The 20,114-nt window shown below is 40.1% G+C and overlaps 1 protein-coding gene across 6 annotated transcripts in view; it reads right to left on the bottom strand.

The window, feature by feature from the left end:
• The window catches only part of LOC112104177 (arf-GAP with GTPase, ANK repeat and PH domain-containing protein 1), a 645,071-nt gene that overhangs the window by 359,994 nt on the left and 264,963 nt on the right, over positions 1–20,114 (bottom strand). For 5 of the 6 annotated variants that reach the window (XM_024196351.3, XM_024196345.3, XM_024196347.3 and 2 more), the window contains 2 exons: positions 8,536–8,621; positions 1,775–1,916 (listed from right to left, as the gene is read on the bottom strand). The exons of the other annotated variant lie outside the window; for it this stretch is intronic. In XM_024196351.3, the coding sequence (XP_024052119.1) occupies positions 1,775–1,916; positions 8,536–8,621 (228 nt within the window). The remainder of the gene's footprint in view (positions 1–1,774; positions 1,917–8,535; positions 8,622–20,114) is intronic. 6 annotated transcript variants of the gene reach the window in all.

Below are 20,114 nucleotides of genomic sequence, written 5' to 3'. Positions count from 1 at the left end.
GGTAAAAACAAACATGTCTGCTTGGAAGCAAGTCTAAGGATTTTTCTTTGTAAAACCAGCAGAGGGTGCTGAAGGCACGTGGACAATAAATGCTTCTAAAATTAGCAGCATCACTTAAAATGATATTTTGGTGTCAGAATCTGGACCTCAATTTCACCTAGAGATGGGGGAGAAAATATCCCCCTCTATTTTCCACCTCCATATTCACAATGGGGAGATGATTCACCTTTGGTCGCAGGAGCAGCAGCGGGGCAGACACTAGCATTTTAGGGAGATTTCACTTCAGAGATCATTTCACAGCTACCAGTCTAATAGCTATGATTAGTGGATCGGTAGCAGAAACCAGTCAGATATAATCGACACCATAACATTAAAAAGGACACTGTCACCTTGACATGGAGCTAAGAGTGATGCCCTGTATTATCCTTGGCTCCTGCCTCTCTACCTCCCACCCCTGCTATCATTAAAATTCTCCCCTCCTTCTCTGTGGCGCTCTGGGAAAGACCTATACAAAACTTCCAGCACTGACCACCTCACTGTAAGGGAAAACACTGAAAATGGCACACAAAGCAAAGAAATCCTGAACAAATATCTTTCCCCTCTAACCTTTCTCTTACAGTAATCTTAGGTGTTAAACATTGTGAAATGTTTAAGTTGACAGTGTCCCTTTAAGCAATCCACTTCCCTTTTTGACTGAAGCTTCTTCTGTTCACCCTAGGATTCCCCCTCCCCATCTACTTCCCTCTTTTATCTGTCACCTGCTTCCGCCTTATTGCCTTGTTACTATTCTTTCCCCTCCATGTTCCCCCTACTTCCCAGGCTTCACAATGAGCAGCTTTGGTTTCAGAGTTTGCAATCCGGCATTGGGCTGTCAAGCCACACCCTGTCCCCAGGCATTGCTTTAACTGGCAAAAAGACAACATGAGGAAGCAATGAAGCCCTAGATCAGCATTAAACCATCCCCAACTTCTCACATTGCTGCAGGCTAGAGGGGAAGGGGAGTCTGAAACCACAGCTGAAAACGCTGAGGAGAGGGGAGAGGGGGAATAAGTACCTAACTTTCATGAGAGGATCTGAAATTGCACCCACCTTCAGGGCTTGCCTGTCCTGTGATAGCCTAAGGCTATTGCTGTTCTAGCACTGTTGCTGCAGGATAGCTTTTTCCTAAATGGGGTGAAGTAGAATTGTGGGGTTTCTTTTTAAGTGACACAAAACGCAAGTGACTGTGCAGCAAATCTAAAATAACGAGGATTGAGGTTTGGCCTGTATATGGGAACCTTCATTTTTTATAAATATTTATAGCGGAATGATTGCTAAGTCTTATTTCCTCTTGGGTTTTTTTTGTGATTTAAGGGCAATAAAGGACTGGTCTATTCTGGATCTTTAAGCAATTTGAGTCCCATCCTAATTTAGGTCATGATCCTGCAAATACTTATGCATGTACTCAACTCAGATCATGAAAACTGACTGGTCAGAGTTAGGAACACTGTAAACTATCCCAGAAGTTCAGAACAGCCATTTTCTGTTAACATCTGGAATCTACTGCATTTTATCAACCAAGTGCCTGGAAATATCAGTTATGCCCCCAAAAAGGTTGGTATGAAAGGAAATCAATCAAGTTAAGTATGTTTGTCTTTAAAAAGAAGTTCCAGAACAAAATTGTCACCCTAAAGACACTTTCAGATAGGTAATCAGCCAAAGATAACTGAATATGAAGACAGCAACTAGAATACCAGTATCATCTTAGAGATGTTATAATCAAGACTGCACTTACCCTGGGTTCCCACTAGTACCATTGGGATTTCATTAGTGTTACGATAGTTAGCCATACGACTGTAGTAGTGGTAAACTGTCTGGAAGCTTATTTCGTCTTCCAAGCTGAAGACAAATATAACAGCATCGACCCACATGGCAAACTACAGAGGGGGAAAAAAAGGGGGAGGGGGCAGGAGAGAGAGATATTCAGTGGGAAAGCAGTGAGCAGTAGTCAATAAAATTAATGGGATTATCCTGTGTTGAAGGGAGGGGAGAAAGAATGCTGCATTTGGGAAATCTAACCATTAACATTATTAACTGTGAACTTGCTTTTTAATTTTACAGGGAGTTTGGTGCATATGAAGGTGAGGGATTAATACACGCATTATAAGATTGGCTTGAATCAGACAGAATCTGGGAGACAAAATGTATGCTATTAATTCTGGGTATATTCTAAGTAGTAACCGGTTCATGTTACATAGAAAAATTGGGAATGAAATGAGTTTGCCTTTGCACTTGTGAATGATAGGAATATTTGAAAACCGGTATCTAGAAATGAAAGGTTAGTGCAAAAACCTATCATGTTACTTTCCGTTCATATATAAATGAAATCAAAATAAATATTTTTATATATATACAGAGAGAGAGAGAGAGAGAGAGAGAGAGAGATATTTCTTAACTAACATCAGCACTGACATTAAAAGCACAACATTACATTCAAGGGGTTACAAGTTTACCCACTAAATTTCAGATCTGAGCAAAATCTCAAATATTGCTTGCATTTCTTTTATATTCTAAAACTCAAATTTTAAGATATCTGAATTTGCAAATGCCATAATTATAGAAGTTTAAGTAAAATGATTATGCCTTAGGTTTTGTAGTGAGAAAGTGAACTGGTTTTCCCTGGTGTCGTAAATCTACTGAAGGAGAGGCACTTCTGTGCCCAGGTAAGGCTTAAAACAACCATATCTGTAGGGGAAATTTCAGATCACAAGTACTTGTTAGAAATATTAAAAGAAACTAACGGGGCAGCAAATTCATCTTGGTTATAGATTGCCAGAGGATTCTTAAGCTAATAAATAGCATGTGTTTATAAATGTGTCAATTCCAAGACAAATTTCCATCAATAATACAAAGCTAACCAACTGCAACCTTAAATAAGACACATTATCTTTCCATAATTATTAGTCATATTACTATCATACATACAGAACCAATCAAGGCCAGGGCCTCCACTGTACATATACATAGCAAAAAATGCTATGCAAAGAGCAGATAAGGCAAAAAAATAACAAAATGACCTACTTCTTATCTAGCACTTTTCATCAGTAGATCTCAAAGTGCTTTACAAAGCAGGTCAATATCACTATCACCATTTTACAGATGGGGAAATGGGGGCACAGAGGTGAGGTGATTCACCCAATGTCATCAAGCAGCCCTGTGTCTGAGCGGGAATAGTACACAAGTTTCCTAATCTCCAGTCCAATGCGCTATCCACCGGACTACACTGTCTCTATGCTCTCCATAATTAGCATATTTTATGTTTACATCCGTGTGTTATGCATTATTGTTCTCCTGGGTTTATGCCCAATGTTAGTTCAGTATTGCTAACTCTTGCTATTTTAAGTTTGTAATGCTTCCCATTTTTTAAAAGTAGCTATTCCTACGATTACGTGATTATCCCTGTTTACATTTAAAAGTTCCTAACTTTCACGGTTGTGCAAAAAAGGTTGAAAACCCTCAAGGCTCAACGCACAGAAAGAAAATAGGAATCCACAGGTTATTTTTTGGGGTGAGTGTTTCATTATTTCTATGAAAAGAATTTACACAAATTAAATGATTATGTACCATTTGAACACTTCAACACACAAGGATGTCTTTTCACTTAGGATCAAGGTGTAAGAACTGCAAAAACAAATCTTTGCCATTCTCAAGACAGATACTTAATAAACCAATCCCCTACAATGTATTGCCAATGCTGTATTGTGCTAGTATACAATATGTGGCAGGAAATGTTCAACGCTGTCAATGTGTGTGAGCTGAACTGTTGTCAGAACTGGAAGCCTAATGAAAAGCATGAGAGAGGTACAAAAAACTGTGGAGGAAGTCTAGCTGGTGGATTTTAATGTATAATTAATCTCATACCATGGAATCAATTGTATTCTGCCTAGAATTCTTGCTTGCAGCACTGACATTCTTAAAGAATAATCTATGAGACTAATGGTTTCTGTAGAATGTATTAAAATTTCTTGAAATCAGTGTACAATGATGGAAAGTATCAGGGGGTAGCCGTGTTAGTCTGTATCTACAAAAACAACAAGGAGTCTGGTGGCACCTTAAAGACTAACAGATTTATTTGGGCATAAGCTTTCGTGGGTAAAAACCTCACTTCTTCAGATGCTGGAAACGTATCCATCTATTAATGGTTATGAGATACACCAAAGGAGACTATTTAAAATAGTTCCCTTGGGTCACTTTTTTTTGGTGCGCGTGTGCGTGCACGTGTGCGTGTGTGTGCGTGCATGAAGAGAGAGAGAAATAATTTACACAACATCTTAAGTAATTTAATGTTACGAAGATGCAATGTTAACAGCACTGGAAACTGAAGTCTTTGAAAAACAGTGCGGGTAATGGCAAATTCAAGCGGTGTGCTTCAAATCCCACTGTGGCAGAGAACAGCTCTCTGGGCAGAGAGGACAGTTCAATTTCATGGGCATTCAGTGTCTTGGATGGCACCAAAGGCATCCATTTTTATTTCTTTAATTAAGGTGAACACTTGTTCAAATGAGGCCAAAAATCGCACTAGTAATCTAGAACCTGCATCCCAGAGCAACTATTATGAGCCATCCAAATCCCTCATAACTATTGTGTGGTGTTTTATCATAGGAGACTTTAACAGTTTTGTGGTAGGCCAGGAAGAACTAAAATCATGGCTGGCAAGCAATGGAAATGGCAATTTATTCACAATTGGAATGCTTTAAAAAGGATGAGGATGAAAAGCAGACTACCACCAACTGACCAGTAGTATATATTTCACTCTGATTTCATCCTTAAAAATGAGATTTTTAAAACTGTTAATGTATTAATTTGGCACAGAAAAAATGCAAAGCAAAAAGCAGTGACTGTCCTTTACTACACCTTTATCATGAATTTTCCTACTTTTGTTTAGTCAAGAATATAAACCTTCATTTTTCAGGGCATAAGCCAAGCTCCAAATTGAGGGGTTAGAAAAGAAAGTTCTCTATAGGCAATTTACTCCATAATTGCCAGCTTCAGGATTTTTCACCTTAATCTGAAGCTTCTTGTATTAGACAACTGATCGGATCTGGAACACCAATTCCCAAACTCCAAGTTCCCTTTTCTGCTAGAGGACTCGAATGATGACATCACAATAAGCTGAAACGAGCAGTAGCTGGCACTTAAGAAAGAAGAGAATGTCAAGGGACTTCTAAGATTCACTTTAACTGAGGCAGTGATTCCCAACTTATTTACCATTCTGGGCTCCATATGCACCCCACAATGTGTTATGTAGGCTGCATCCAATACTAATCCTTATGGCCCTGAGAATGTCACATGGGCTGCAGCTCTGTGCTGATTGGGCCACAGGTTGAGAACCACGAACCAAGGACTGGGAAGGCTGCAGCACAGGTTTCTGCCTATTGTGATGTCACATCCCTTTTATTCCTCCAGTAAAAAGAATATTCCTAAGAAAAACAAAATAGAAAAACCCTTTAAAACCCAAAACTTTATCATGTCATCATTGTGAATTATAAAGGAGCAGTGAAGGTTACAAACAATATTTTCCTTCAGGTGTTTCACTTCCATTACAGAAATTATCAATATTACCGTATATACTCGTTCATAAGCCGGATTTTTTTAGTAAAAAATGGAAGCACCAGAGAAGGGGGTCGGCTTATGAATGGGTATAGAGAGGGAGAGGTGAGACACAGCCCCTCCCCCCAACAGAGGAAGCAAGGAGAGTCAGCACAGCCAGCAGAGAAGAGGCAGGGCCAGGGCCAGAGCCTCTCCACTTCTGCTCTGCCTCCAGCCAGGCCAGAGACATCCTTCCCTGGCCCTCCCCAGATAAGGTGGAAAGGGATGGGATGGGGAGAGTGTGGGACTCCCAGGCTAGGGTCATGTGGGGGGTGGTCACAGGGGTTACTTCCCTGACCCCCGGCTTCTCCCCCCCCCCCCCCCCCAAAAAAATTTCCCCAGCAGTTGCTGTCCTGGCTCATCAGGGTTAGCAGCTGGCGCGCCGGGACACTTTGTTTACTTAGATTTACCTGCGGACGCTCGAGGTAAACAAACCATCTCATCCCACCAGCGGCTTATCCTGATGGCCCGGGAGTCAAAGTTTGCTGACCCCTGAATTATAGGGTCGGCTTATGAATGGGTCATAAAAAATTTCCATTTTTACTTATCCATCTTGGGGGGACGAGTGGGGTTGTCTTATAAACCAACCGGCTTATGATTGAGTATATACGGTAATTTGTCCAGAAATAGTAGTTCTATTTATTTTGTGAATTAGATATATGAAAAAAAAAAAAAATCACAAAAATTTAGATCTTTTCCGTAACAATGTTACATGACCAAATTATAATTAAAATAACTTAAGAGGAGAGATTACTTATGCATACATATAGTTTGTTTCTACAAAATACTGATTGGCAAACAGGAAGAAAAATGTACATTCTGATACGTATTATGACTTTTATGAAGTGCTTTGTTGGACACAAATTCTGATCATTTCAATCTAGTATCTGGTATTTATCTGCCAAAGAATAGTTTTGTAGCAGCACTAGATACAATGAAAACACTGCTTTGGGTGCCATGTCCTAAATTCTGCATCTATAACCACTGTGTGTGTAGTTGTATCAAGTGAACATACTATATGTATAGTATATATAGTGTGTATTATAATCAACTTATTAAATAATAATCTACCAAAAAACTGTTTTCTTGCAGTATGTTCACTTGATACAACTACACACACAGAGGTTATAGATGCAGAATTTAGGACATTATATATATATATATACACACACACACACACACACACACACACACACACACATACATATAGGCTGTTGTGAACACATTTCTCAGACAAGTTATTCACACTGAGTGTTAGGTAGTTTGGCTCTCTCCCTTACCTCAACTAGGGTGACCAGACAGCAAATGTGAAAAATCGGGATGGGGTGGGGGGTAATAGGAGCCTATATAAGAAAAAGACCCAAAAATCGGGACTGTCCCTATAAAATCGGGACATCTGGTCACCCTAACCTCAACACACACATGTTTACCTCACAAGATCCAAGTTGAATTAAGTAAGCCTGTCTTTTGTTTGTAACTTCCCTTAAGGGCTTCTCCTCTGAGTCTCCTTCATTCCTCTGCCTAACCTCTTCTCTTCTCCTTTGTCTGAACTTCTTCCAGGATGCTTTAATCCTCCCATGGCTAATGGACAATAGTGGGGCATTGAAACAGAAGCTGCTGATGCTGCTTGCAACACTCCATTGGGCTGTTTGGCAGCAGAGCAGCTCCTGCTGCTTATTCTTTGAAGCTGCTCCATCATTGAACAGCTGAGGGCAGTGAGGCCAGTAGATTCTATTTAGCAACCCTGCTAATAAGCAGGTAAGGGGAGGTAGAGGGTGATCTGTCCTTGTAGCCCCAGACACACTGACTGTAGCCAGAGTTTCACCATATGTACTAATGCCCATATGAGCACATGCTGACAAAAACTTTTAATGGTTTCAACTTGTATCAGCCGAGAGTATTGGAACCAGAGAAAAATGACCGATCTGTCTCCTCTTCAGAGTTATCAAAATTCTGTGTGCAGTAGAACAGCCTTCTACAGGACAAAAGAAGTTAAATAAACGTACAATAACCAAATAGGAAATGCATAAGATTACAATGGTGCCCTATTGAGGCCTGGAGAGCTAGAGAGCCTCACAACACTACAAGGAAGAAATAAGGCAGAAGCAGTAGAGATGAGGCAGAATGAGGGAGAAGGACAAAGATTCAAAAGCAGACACTTCTAACACATTTCAGTGTGAGTACATCTGCTATGATAACATTATGAAAGGACTTCATTGCATACTTCAATCATTTCCTTTAATATGAACGTTTAATAAAAATGTAATGCAGTGTAGTTACCTGGCCAGTGAAGCAGCTTTGTAGCCCTGAATTGTGCATTTGATGGGAGAAGTCCACATGTTCTACGTTCCTCTATTGTATCAGAGTGAAATTTACAACTTAACCCCTTTTGTAAGTACAAAAGAACCAGTTTTCACCAGAGAACGTTTACTATTGCCCCAGAGACCATCACTATTGATTAATTATATGTAATTTTAAAATATACAGATGTCTTTTCACGTTCAAGTGTATGGAAATTCTCCCCCAAAAAGGTAGATTTAAATGATATCTCCATTTTCCTCAGGCTGTTGGAAAAGGTGGGGCAACGAGCCAGCTTTGCTTTCAGGTTAGGTGACCTGAGCAGACTGCGATATAGCTTGTTCACATCAGGAGTAATATATTCTGCTGCCTTCCTAGGAGGGCAATCAGTGCATTCTGTTTTGAGTTACATGAGCAAGTTTTAATCCATCACATTTATATTCTTAAAGACATGTAACAACCTCCTATGAAAACATCAAGTTTTCTCAACCTACTGGCTTAATTCTTTGCACTTTTTCTTATACCAAATAAGATATAATTTCATTAAAGTTGTTATTCATTTTCATGATCTATAGTCTAGCCTAATAAAGCTCTAAATGCAATGCTCACCTGTGCCTCTGGAGGGCCCCCTTCATCTCTAATCAGCAGCAGATAGCTTTGTCCATCAACTACTATCTCTTTCTTGAATCTCCCACCTGTCACATAAAGTAACTCATTACACAAAAGAAAAAGTAAAACACAAACAAAGGCTTCACTTGTGGAAAATAACAATTCTAAGACTCTCACATAAGAATAATGTATTATGTATTAATTACAAATGTAGCTCAAATCTATAAAGTTTCATGGATGCAAGACTTATTTAGGAAAGCTAATTCAATTACATATTTTTAAGGAGTTATATGTCTGATTGAGAAGCATATTTCAAGGGCTCTATTACACATGCTCCTTAAGAAAATAAGAGATTGTTAAAAATTTTGATAGCTAGTATATGAAGTCATTTTGTCCACAATCCAGATGTGGTTTAAAATAGTAATTTGGGAAATGCAAGTGTTGACAAAATGGTATTAATCTGAAGTTACATACAATACTGAATTTTCACATTGACCTCATATGCGAACTAAAATAATTAAGCTACATTCACTCTTTATTTTTCCTCAAGAGAAGCCCAGTTCTTAAAAGTCAACATTTAACGTTATGAAAATGGTATTCTCTGCTCACAAGTCACAACTGGGGAAAGGGTGCTGAAACACTACACACGTTAGACAGAAGAACTACAATGATGGCATCTCTGTGAGATGTACTAAACTATGAGAGAAGTGCTGTACCATTACAGGATGAATTAGAGACTTATTTTGGGTTAGCGATAAAATGGTAGAAGCTACAAAACCTTATCTGAAGCAAGAACTATTTCTGGGCTTCAAATACATATTTTGCAAGGAAATGGAGTATTGAGTGCTTGTGAAGACCAAGGAACTGGCACTTCAGAAACTGACCTCTTCAACGGTCACAGATTAAATGAGGCATGCAGCTGCACGGAAAGTTTCCTCACCACTGCCCTGGTCAATGACTTCAAGTCTGACCTGCGGGTGAGACAGGGATTACCCTTCCCTTGGCTGAGAGGCATTTCAGGCACCATGCTGTTTCTCATGACAGACTCCAGATAATGCCAGATTACACTTAGGTTTCTGAGCCTGAACCAAGATTAGCAAACCTGGTCCACTTAAGGCTTTAGGATGGATTTATACTCTGCTCCTAGAAGTGAAAGCATTCTTATCTTACTGACTAAGCCACCCAAGCCCTCAGCCTCTATGCATAATGCCTTCCAATTAACCCACATCTGAGTTCAACAGGCAAAGATATGCTAATGGTATTATGTTATTGGTATAAAATATGTCTAGTTTTTCCTCTTGTTGTATTAAAACTTAGGCTACTTCCAATTCTTCCTCGTCTTGTTTTTAACCTAATTTCTCAACTCTACCTTTTCTTCATAAACTTGTCATACTAGTAAAACTGAAAAATACTTAAGAAAAAATATTTCATATGAAAGTGGACTACTGAAATAAGTGTTCTTATAGAAGAACATTCAACTCAAGTCTTTTGTGCATCATTCTTCACACAACAAAGAGAAAAGGCCAGCAAGCGGAAGCCAGCAATAATCCTTTGAAACGTTTAACAGAACTATGAATGGAATTCAGGGAAATGATACAAAATTAAACACTGGCTACTTTAGACCCACCTTTTCCCCTTTCTTGATTGCTAGATCAATACAGAATTGCTTGATTTGCTGAGATTACTGAACAGCTCAGCAAGGTGCAATGGATTCCGTTTTTAAGATCGCTACAAATCATTGAGTAAAACTGGCTAGAACAGAGCTTTTTCTTTATACGTCTTCATTACATATAGCTCAGAAGCACCAGTAAAAGCGTGGGAAATACTGATTTGTCTGGTCATCACACTGTACAAATCTACTGAAGCTCAGAAGATGCTTTTGGTTAGCTGGATTGAGCCTTTGGCTCCCAAGATCGAGTCCCAGACAAAAATCCTTTCAAGTCCATCATTAATAGAATTCTAAAAATAAAATTAAATGGATCAAAGAAAGCAGACCATCTTAGATCACTAAGTCTGAATTTCCATTAATCTCATTATTTTCTTTTGAAAAAAAATACAAAGTTTACCAAAAAAACACGTAATCGGCTTAGTAAAGAATTAATAGAATTCAATATTGTAAATGCTCAATAATATACTCCTCTGGGGACATGTACATTTTTAAGCTCTAAATAACTGAATGACACGGTAATGTAGTTTGATGTAAAGTGAAGATTCTGAGCAATTGTTGCAGCAGCCCTCAGTTTTCGGCCTTCCCACCTTTTATTAGTAAATACTGGAACTCTGAACAGGCTAACTGTAAAACGGTTAATGTATACCCATTTAAGAAAGAGCATCCATCTTACTCATGATCCATAATTTATTCACGGGGGGGGGGGGAGAAAGTCTTGGGCCATGTAGATCTCAATGCATTTTCATAGTCTTCATAAGTTAAAAGACAACCCAGTAAGTGTGTACAGTATGCATGTAGTAAGGAGAAGGTGGCTGCAACCACCAGAGAGAGAGATTTCACTTATCTGGATTGCCACTTCTCCCTGTCATCTAAAGTGGCAGCTGCAATTTACTAGCATTAAACTGGGAGAACCTAACATCCTTAAAGGTGTCTGATATGTCAAAGATTCATTTTGGGGGAAGCAGAAGTAGGAAATCAACATCTGACAAGGGTAGCCAACTTACTGACCCTCCAAGCTGCATACAACAATCTTCAGAAGTTTGAGAGCCAGGGCGCACCTGCCGGGGCCTAGGGCTTAAGCCCCACGCCCTGGCAAGCATCTCCTGCAGGGCTGAAGCCCCGAGATACCCTTCCCCACTGGGCAGAAGCCAGAGGCGACGCATGGTGGAAGCATGTGAGGTCACGTGCCCCCCACCCCAGATTTTTGCCAGGCTTTGCTGGCCCCACTCGCTCACATGGTGCCGTCAGGCCTCCTCCCTGTGCAGCAGCTGCTAGAACTGATAAGCTGGGAACTCTGGCCATAGGGAGAGGCAACAGCAAACACCTGGGAGCTGCAGGGAGAGCCATTGCTTTTGCAGCTGCCTCTCCCTGCAGAGCTAAAGCAGGAGCCCCTCCCTGCAGTTCCCAGCTGTTTGCAGCTGCCTCTCCAGGCAGAGCTAACACCTGGGAGCTGCAGGGAAGGGCCGCTGAGGATAAAAGGGAGGGTGTGCTTGGGGGCAAGAGTCAAGCTGCTGGGGGGGGGGGGGGGCGAACCTTTAAATTGTGACACACACCCCCCACTCTCAGGAGGCATGAGTAGTCTCTGGAAGAAGCTCCAGCCCCATCACCCCACCACAGGGAAGAAGCCCTGAGCGTCCCCGTCCCCCCCAACCCCTGAGTCTCATAGGTGGAGAATGGATGGGGCAGGGGGGAGCTCCGCAAGCCACACTAACTGTAAAAGAGCTGCATGCAGCTCATGAGCCACAGTTTGGCCACCCCTCTGTATGTATAATGTTATCCACAAGTTCTCATTTATTTAACGGGTTGCTTTTTTTTTCTTCCAAAACTTCATGTGCCATAAACCAAAAGTTGTTTGCAGTGTTCTTGTAGCTGTGTCAGTCCCAGGACACGTGAGAGACAAGGTGGGTGAGGCTATATATTTTATTGGGCCCACTTCTGTTGGTGAAAGAGACAAGCTTTCGAGCTACACAGAGAATTCTTCGGAACCTGAATTATCTTCACTTTACATAAAACTATATTACATTGTCTTTCATAGATTCATAGATTCTAGGACTGGAAGGGACCTCGAGAGGTCATTGAGTCCAGTCCCCTGCCCTCATGGCAGGACCAAATACTGTCTAGACCGTCCCTGATAGACATTTATCTAACCTACTCTTAAATATCTCCAGAGATGGAGATTCCACAACCTCCCTAGGCAATTTATTCCAGTGTTTAACCATCCTGACAGTTAGTAACTTTTTCCTAATGTCCAACCTAAACCTCCCTTGCTGCAGTTTAAGCCCACTGCTTCTTGTTCTATCCTTAGAGGCTACGGTGAACAAGTTTTCTCCCTCCTCCTTATGACACCCTTTTAGATACCTGAAAACTGCTATCATGTCCCCTTCTCAGTCTTCTCTTTTCCAAACTAAACAAACCCAATTCTTTCAGCCTTCCTTCATAGGTCATGTTCTCAAGACCTTTAATCATTCTTGTTGCTCTTCTCTGGACCCTCTCCAATTTCTCCACATCTTTCTTGAAATGCGGTGCCCAGAACTGGACACAATACTCCAGTTGAGGCCTAACCAGCGCAGAGTAAAGCGGAAGAATGACTTATCGTGTCTTGCTCACAACACAATTACCTCCAGGACCTGAAGAGCTCTGTGTAGCTTGAAAGCTTCTCTTTCACCAACAGAAGTGGATCCAATAAGAGATATTACCTTATCCACCTTGTCTCAGAAACCAAAAGGGCAGTTATTACAATTCTGTTTCTATTACTGCATTCCTACCTTACTTATATAAAATTTGCATCAATTTAATTAAGTAAATCATGCTAGAATGAACGACGCTATGATGGATAAATATATGCCTAACTCCAATACAATGAGCCTGGTACCTTGCCTTTAAAGTTGAGTACATTGGTTCCTTGGGTGTTATTTTAATCTTTTATTCCTTACACTTGCATACTAGTGCAACCATTTCCTGGGAAGTACAGCAATAACAAATCTTCAAATCAAAAGATCACATACAGAAAAGTTATTGAAGTAATTCTTAGATTTCTCCTAATTTATTTACAATTTTCATGCCATTCTAAGGCTGTATAGTAACTCATGATACTATGACAGCCTGGATTTACATGTAGAAAAATGAAAGAAAGATTTACTTGTCTTGTAACCCTACCTTTCTGAAGTTATCTTGCCTGATTTTCACTCTGGGGGATCCTAGTTCTCAGTGAGAGACAGGAAAAACTCCCGGAGCATTTTAAGGTTTTCTGGTCTGCAGAGCTTAGAAGAACACACTATATACCTTCTACTAGTGCTCTCAAAGACACTAGCATAGCCATCTAGTGTACTGGGACTTTCCAGTCAGTTTCTGATTGGGAAGTAAGAGATCCCTCAAAAATGAAGCCAATTACAAAATAAAATTGACTGAAAAGTGAGAAACTCTAACCCTAAAAGGGTAAAAAAGGAAAACATTAGCCTCCAAAAACTGACACACCTCAAATGAATGTTCATTCCATAACCGTTATCGGTGCAGGATTCTAATTTCAGGATATAAGTAGTTTGAGAAGTTGTTATTAACACTGAGGAATGTTTAACAACAGAACAACAACAGAAAATATACTGATATTGGCCTCATTCAAATACTCATTTTTGGTTGGTTTTAAGTTATAAATGACAGATAGGATTCCTTCCAATATACCTCATCTACATAATTTAAAAGCCTGAAGGATGCAGCCAGGGGAAAAAATCCTGAAGTTTGGCCAGCCCTAAAAGATATTCTAAACAGAACCAGAGATCTAAGTGAATAATACAGTTTGGGCTCCCCTATTTCAGAAACAGGAGGAATTCCTCCCTAAATGCTAAATCCAAGCAATTACTGCTTTGTAAACACATGGAGCCAGGACTACAAGGCTACCCTCTTTCAGCCTGTTTTGCAATGTTTAGAATTTTCAAAGAAAGATGGTTGGGGAAAGCCCTGTTAAACATACTGATCAATTCATGGACAAATAATCTTTGCTATCAGGCAGACCAATGTAATTAGAAAAAAATACTACCCAGGTAGTGACTTCAAAAGAAGTCACATCAGCTTTACAAGAAAAAAAATCTTGTGAGGAGAAAGTCACAAGACTGAGGGATACTTCAGCATACAGGAAGTCTGAGTTCCAGATCAGTTTAAACAAGTGATATCTTTCAACTTCAGTGTTATGACTGAAAATATTGCACAAGGCAAGAAGTAGTATCTCTTCAGTCTCTTCAGAGCAGATTTAGGAGGTGTTAACACAAGCCCATGTTTTCAAACCTGCACACCAACTTATGCGTGCAAACATGTCAATGTTTGTGCAAGTTAGGGCTGCATGGACTCAAACTCAACTATTGTATATGTGAAAACTTCATGCATACAGGCACGGAGATATGTGTGCCTACCATAAACCACGTATTCACGAAAGTGCTCATGAATAGGGAAAAAATAATATATACCTCTCTTTCATGCTCCCCTCCCCCATGTTGCACACAACTAAAATTCTAGGATAGTTATACAAGGCTAGAGTGTCACTTAAAGGTGGCCCAGCCATCTGACAAAGGGCCTGGCTTCAATAAATGTAAAACTAAAATAAATCCATGCATCAGCCACAGATTTGTCAGTCATAGTATAGGCCTGGCATCCATCAGAATATTGGGCTGAAGAGATCAGGGCAGGTTTGTTAACCTAATTTCTATTTTTGTCCTATTTCAAGCACTGTTTGGTTTGAGAAGCAGCTGGAGGAACTCTGTGTCCTTTGTTAAAATACTTAGTTTAACATGCATATGTTAAATACTAAAGATAATTCTATGCACTGGCACTGCAGATTAGGGGATCCTTTTAAATCACCCAGGTGAGCTTGGGAGTCAAAGAGTATCACATCTCACAGTTTCTCTTGCTAATGACTATTTGTTTCATTGGCTAACTGCTCACTCAAGCAATCACTGATTTGTCACGGTGTGCCCCTTGGCTCTATTTTGTTCACCATCTTTTTTTACTGAAAATTGCCACTGGGATCAAATAATATGGCACTATGATCAGGATTAAGATTGTCATGTGGATGACCTCCAAATCTATGTAGTACTGGGTACGATAAATACAGGATAAAAATAAGATGTGGAAGGTTATTTTAAGGTTATATAAACCTCTATATGTTTTATCCCTAATATATTTGAGTTTCCATCCCTGTGGTTCTTCTTTGAAATGCCAGATATTCTATTCCTCCAAAAAATAGCCAGCAAGCTCATGCTAGAAATTGAAGCCAGCTTGCATCACAAATTGTATTTCAGGTTTCGTAGGTGTGCTTTAAAAAAAAAAATTACATGTACTATTAAGACATTTTATTTTTAAGAACATCAAATTGCTAACTTATTTTTTTTTAAGACTTATCTTTTTAAAAGAGGACATCTCCTCTTAATCAGGTTATGGCTAAAACAACAAGCTTAAGACCTTGATCATCACTTTTTAGGTGGGTATGTACAGTGCTTGATCTGATATTGCTATTAGTAATATTATATATTTGGCCAATTCATGTCTGCTTGTTCCAGTTTTGAAGTTAACTTCAGTACAGCTACCTAAGATACCAAGAATTCCATTAGACAGTTTTAAAAATGGTCAAAGTTGTCTGAACGGCGTTCATAGCTGCACAATGGGTACCTAAGCAAGAGACTCAGAAGCAATATAGACACTCTTGCAGCGGGGCTACAAGAGTCAACACACTTTTGCCATGCACACTTTCTATTAAATCATGTTGTTGGAAATATTTGTTTGTCGGTTTGTGTGTACGGTGAAACTGACGTTTATTGAAATTTTCCAATAAAAACCTAATCCTTCCAAGCCTAATTATTTCTGGTCATTTCATATTTTTCTGCACATCCATTACATAGGACTCAAAAAAGTTATGTAACCGCTTTAAAAAAATCAAATATTTCTGCACAAATCAGCCCCCATCTTTCATTTTAGAGTCTTATTGATTTTGCTAAATAGATTACATCAATTAACAGCAGACTGGTTAAATACAGGAAAATGTACCCATACTTACCAGACAATGTCCTTTCTTCCAGTAGGAAGTGGAACGGTCCTTTAACAACAGGTCTTAAGCTTGCCTGCAGTTTAGGAATCAGAATCAGGCCATAACTTGCACCAAGAGGTATTAAAATAAATGGCCAATGAGCATTCTGAACCATTAATGTTGATTTTTAACAAATCTTGGAACACTGAAGACGTTTCTGAAGACTGGAAAACAGTTCATGTTGTGCCAATAACTAAAATGTGTAACTGGGATGATTTGGGTAACTATAGGCAAGTTAGTCTGACATCAATCCTGGGTAATATCAAGCAAAGTCTGATATGGGATGAAATCAGTAGAGAACATACATATATATCAAACAAATCTGATATCTTTTCTGATGAGAGCGCAAGTTTTGTTGGTAAAGGTAACTGTGTCCATATCATATTCTTAGACTTCTTAGACTTAATGCCACATAATATTCTGTTAAAGATAGGAAGGACCACACAAAAATCAATGTAGTCCATTTAAAATGGATTAAAACTGGTTAACTGAGATCTCAAAAGAGTTCTCTAATTCTAAATGGGAAATTGTTATACAATTGGCTATTTCTATTGGGGTCCCATAATGTTCTTCACCCAATGCTATTCAATATCTTCATCAATTATCTGGAACCAAATATGAAATCATTGCTGGTGTATATTTAGATGACAAAAACTGCTTGAATACTAAACTATGGGGAGAGGTCACATATACAGACTGGCCAGCAGAGCTTGGAAGCTCACTAGAAACAAGCAGCAAATTTAACAGAAAAGGTAATTAACCACTGGAATAACTTACCTAAAGATATGCTGCTTTGTCCATCACTTGACATCACTGTCAGCTCTCAGTGTCTTTGTAAAAGATATGCTATCACTCATAAGTTATGAGCTTGATGTAAAAAATATCGTGAAGGTTCTTTGGCCTGTGTTATACAGGTGGTCAGACTAGATGATCATAATGCTCCGATCTGGCTTTAAAATCTATTAATCTGTTTACATCTTCTCATGAGGCAGCACCCTGCGTCTTTGCAGGATGTCATCATTGCTCTCAGAGAATGTGTCCTGATTCCAAAGGATGCCCGAGGCTCTTGGCTACATTCCTCTCATATAGTCCCCACTCAGCTAAATGGAGACTGAAGTTTTCATACCCTTTGCATCTAGGTGATATACAATTAAGAAAAGGCCAACTCTTCAGAAGGGACTTAAGCACATTCTGTAGATTTAGAGCACCTGCACATATCTAACTTAAGCCCTAACCTCTCTGATGTATGTGATGGCCTCAGATAGGGCGACTGCTGCACTGTTCCCTGTGTCCTATGGAACAAGAAGTTGACCTTGGAGAAAAATGACACACTGTTTCCATTCAGAAAAGGTAGGCCTCAGAACCAATCTTGAGGGCCCATGGGTAGCATACTAAACTCCAAGTCTCCTTACTGTGGCAACAGCTGTGAGAACAGCCACTTAAATAGACAAGCTGTTGAGGGACAGACTGCTCAATAGCGGGGTTGAGTGTTTGATGCACAGATAAATACCACAATTGAGTCCTATAAACCTGCAGAAACATTTAATGTCCTGGTGGAAACAAGTTTGCCTTCCTCCATGGACTCCAGTAGCACAAACAATGCTATTATTTGGCATTTTAACATTGGACTCTTCCTTCTAAGGAACAGCCCATCTTTAATTCTAGGTCGGATACGTTCACCCCTCCCGGTGCTGGAGACAACCCATGTTCTTTGCAACAGTACCTTAACCTTGTCCAAATTTTGAGTCATGGATGTCAGTTGAGTTCTTTTCTTGGAGGAGAATCTGGAGTCTTGTAGGCAAACAGACCAGTAGCTAAGCTGTTCGGGGTTTTTTTGCAAAGGAAGAAATTGAGCTGGAGATTCCATTCAACTACAGTTATTACCTGCTAAGCTTATATGTGCTGAGATCAAATTTCCCTTTTACGTGGTGTGCATATAACGACTGTGGGTTTTTCTCTTGCTCAAACTCTAAGACGAATCTCCTGTTGCAGGTTGGGAGATCCGTTTCTTCTCTCCTTGTTCAGATAGGGTATAGCCGGCATGTTATCTATCATAGCTAGGCTTGGAAGGATTAGATTTTTATTGGTAAATGTTGATGAACGTTTATTTCACCCTATACACACAAACCAATGGGAAAAAAATATTTCCATTGCCTATCTGTACATTTTTGATGATTGTCAGACAAATGCTGCTTGAGAACATATTAGAGTTTGATTGAAGGCGATTTACTTTGTCTATTTTGACATATCTTGAAAATTTTTGTTTTAACAGTTCTAAAGCAGCAACTTTTTGAATCTCAATATCTCATTAAATAATTGTCCAACCCCCTCATTGCCAGATCTCCCTAGTAATTTCCCACAACTATGAAAATTTAAAATTGAATAAAAAAAATTAAAAAGTTTTAAAATGAATAATGATATTATCCACCTAAATTATACAAAAATTAAAAAAAAAACCAACAGTAACTGTTGTTCTTCAAGATGTGTTGCTCATGTCCATTCGAATTAGGTGTGCGTGCACGGCAGCTGGAAGATTTTTCCACTAGCAATAACTGTTGGGTTGGCCCAGGTTCCCCCGGGAGTCACGACTTCATGGTGCTGGATATAGGGCCCTGCCGACCCACCACCACCCCAGTTCCTTCCTGCCATTTCACTCCAACAGAGGGGTTGGTGGGTGAGTATTGGAACGGACATGAGCAACACATCTGGAAGAACAACAGCTACAAAAGGTAGATAATCGTTTTTTCTTCTTTGAGTCATTGCTCATGTACATTCCAATTAGGTGATTACCAAGTCTAAGTTTTGGGGTCAGAGCTCAAAGGTTCGCTGATTGCAGCACCGCTCTGCCAAAGGCTGCATCGTCTATAGCCTGCTGGGTAATAGCGTAATGCGAGATAAAATATATATTGTTGACCACGTCACAGCTCTGCAAATTTCCTGGGTTGGAACATGGGCCAGGAACCCATGATGCCTGTGCCCTTGTGGAGTGTACTGTAAGCAGAAGGACAGGTACCTTTGCCAGATCATGGTATGCCCGGATACACAACGTGATCCATGACGAAATCCTTTGGGAGGAGACTGGAAGCCCCTTCATTCTGTATGCTACTGCGACAAACGGCTGAATGGACTTCTGAAACGGTTTTTGTGTGCTCGATATAGAAAGCTAATGCCCGGCGAACGTTCAACGAATGAAGTTTTTGCTCCCTGCTGCTTGCATGCGGCTTAGAGTAGAAATCTGGAAGGAAGATATCCTGGTTAACATGGAACTGGGAGACAATCTTAGGGAGAAAAGTGGAATGCAGTCTGAGCTGGACTTTGTCCTTACAAAACACGGTGTAAGGAGGTAGGGCCTTGAGCTCAGACACCCTCCTGGCCGATGTTATCGCTATGGGACGCCACCTTATATGAGAGGTACAGCAAAGAACATGTCACCAGCAGTTCAAAGTATGGTCCTGTTAGCCTGGATAGGACCAAGTTAAGGTCTGAGGCCAGGATCGTCTGCCATACGTGAGGGTGTAGTCTGTCGAGACCTTTTAGGAAACGACTCACCAAAGGGTTGGCGAACACTGACCGGCCCTCTATGCCTGGATGGAAGGTAAAGATGGCAGTCAGGTGGACCTTTGTTGATGACAAGGAAAGACCATGCTGCTCAAAGTGGAGGAGGTAGTCCAATATCATGGGTATCGACGAACGTGTTGGAGACAGGAGATATTGGGAAGACCAAATTGTGAATCTTTTCCATTTGGCTAAGTAGGTAGCCTAGAGGAGGGTTTCCTACTGCCCAGGAGGACTTCCCGGACTGGACCCGAATAGGCAAGCTCCATCGGATTCAGCCATAGT

Source organism: Terrapene carolina, unplaced genomic scaffold (genome assembly GCF_002925995.2).
Source record: "Terrapene carolina triunguis isolate 2854851 unplaced genomic scaffold, T_m_triunguis-2.0 Scaffold174, whole genome shotgun sequence".
Lineage (NCBI taxonomy): Eukaryota > Metazoa > Chordata > Testudines > Emydidae > Terrapene > Terrapene triunguis.
This window is presented reverse-complemented; position numbering and strand designations above follow the sequence as displayed.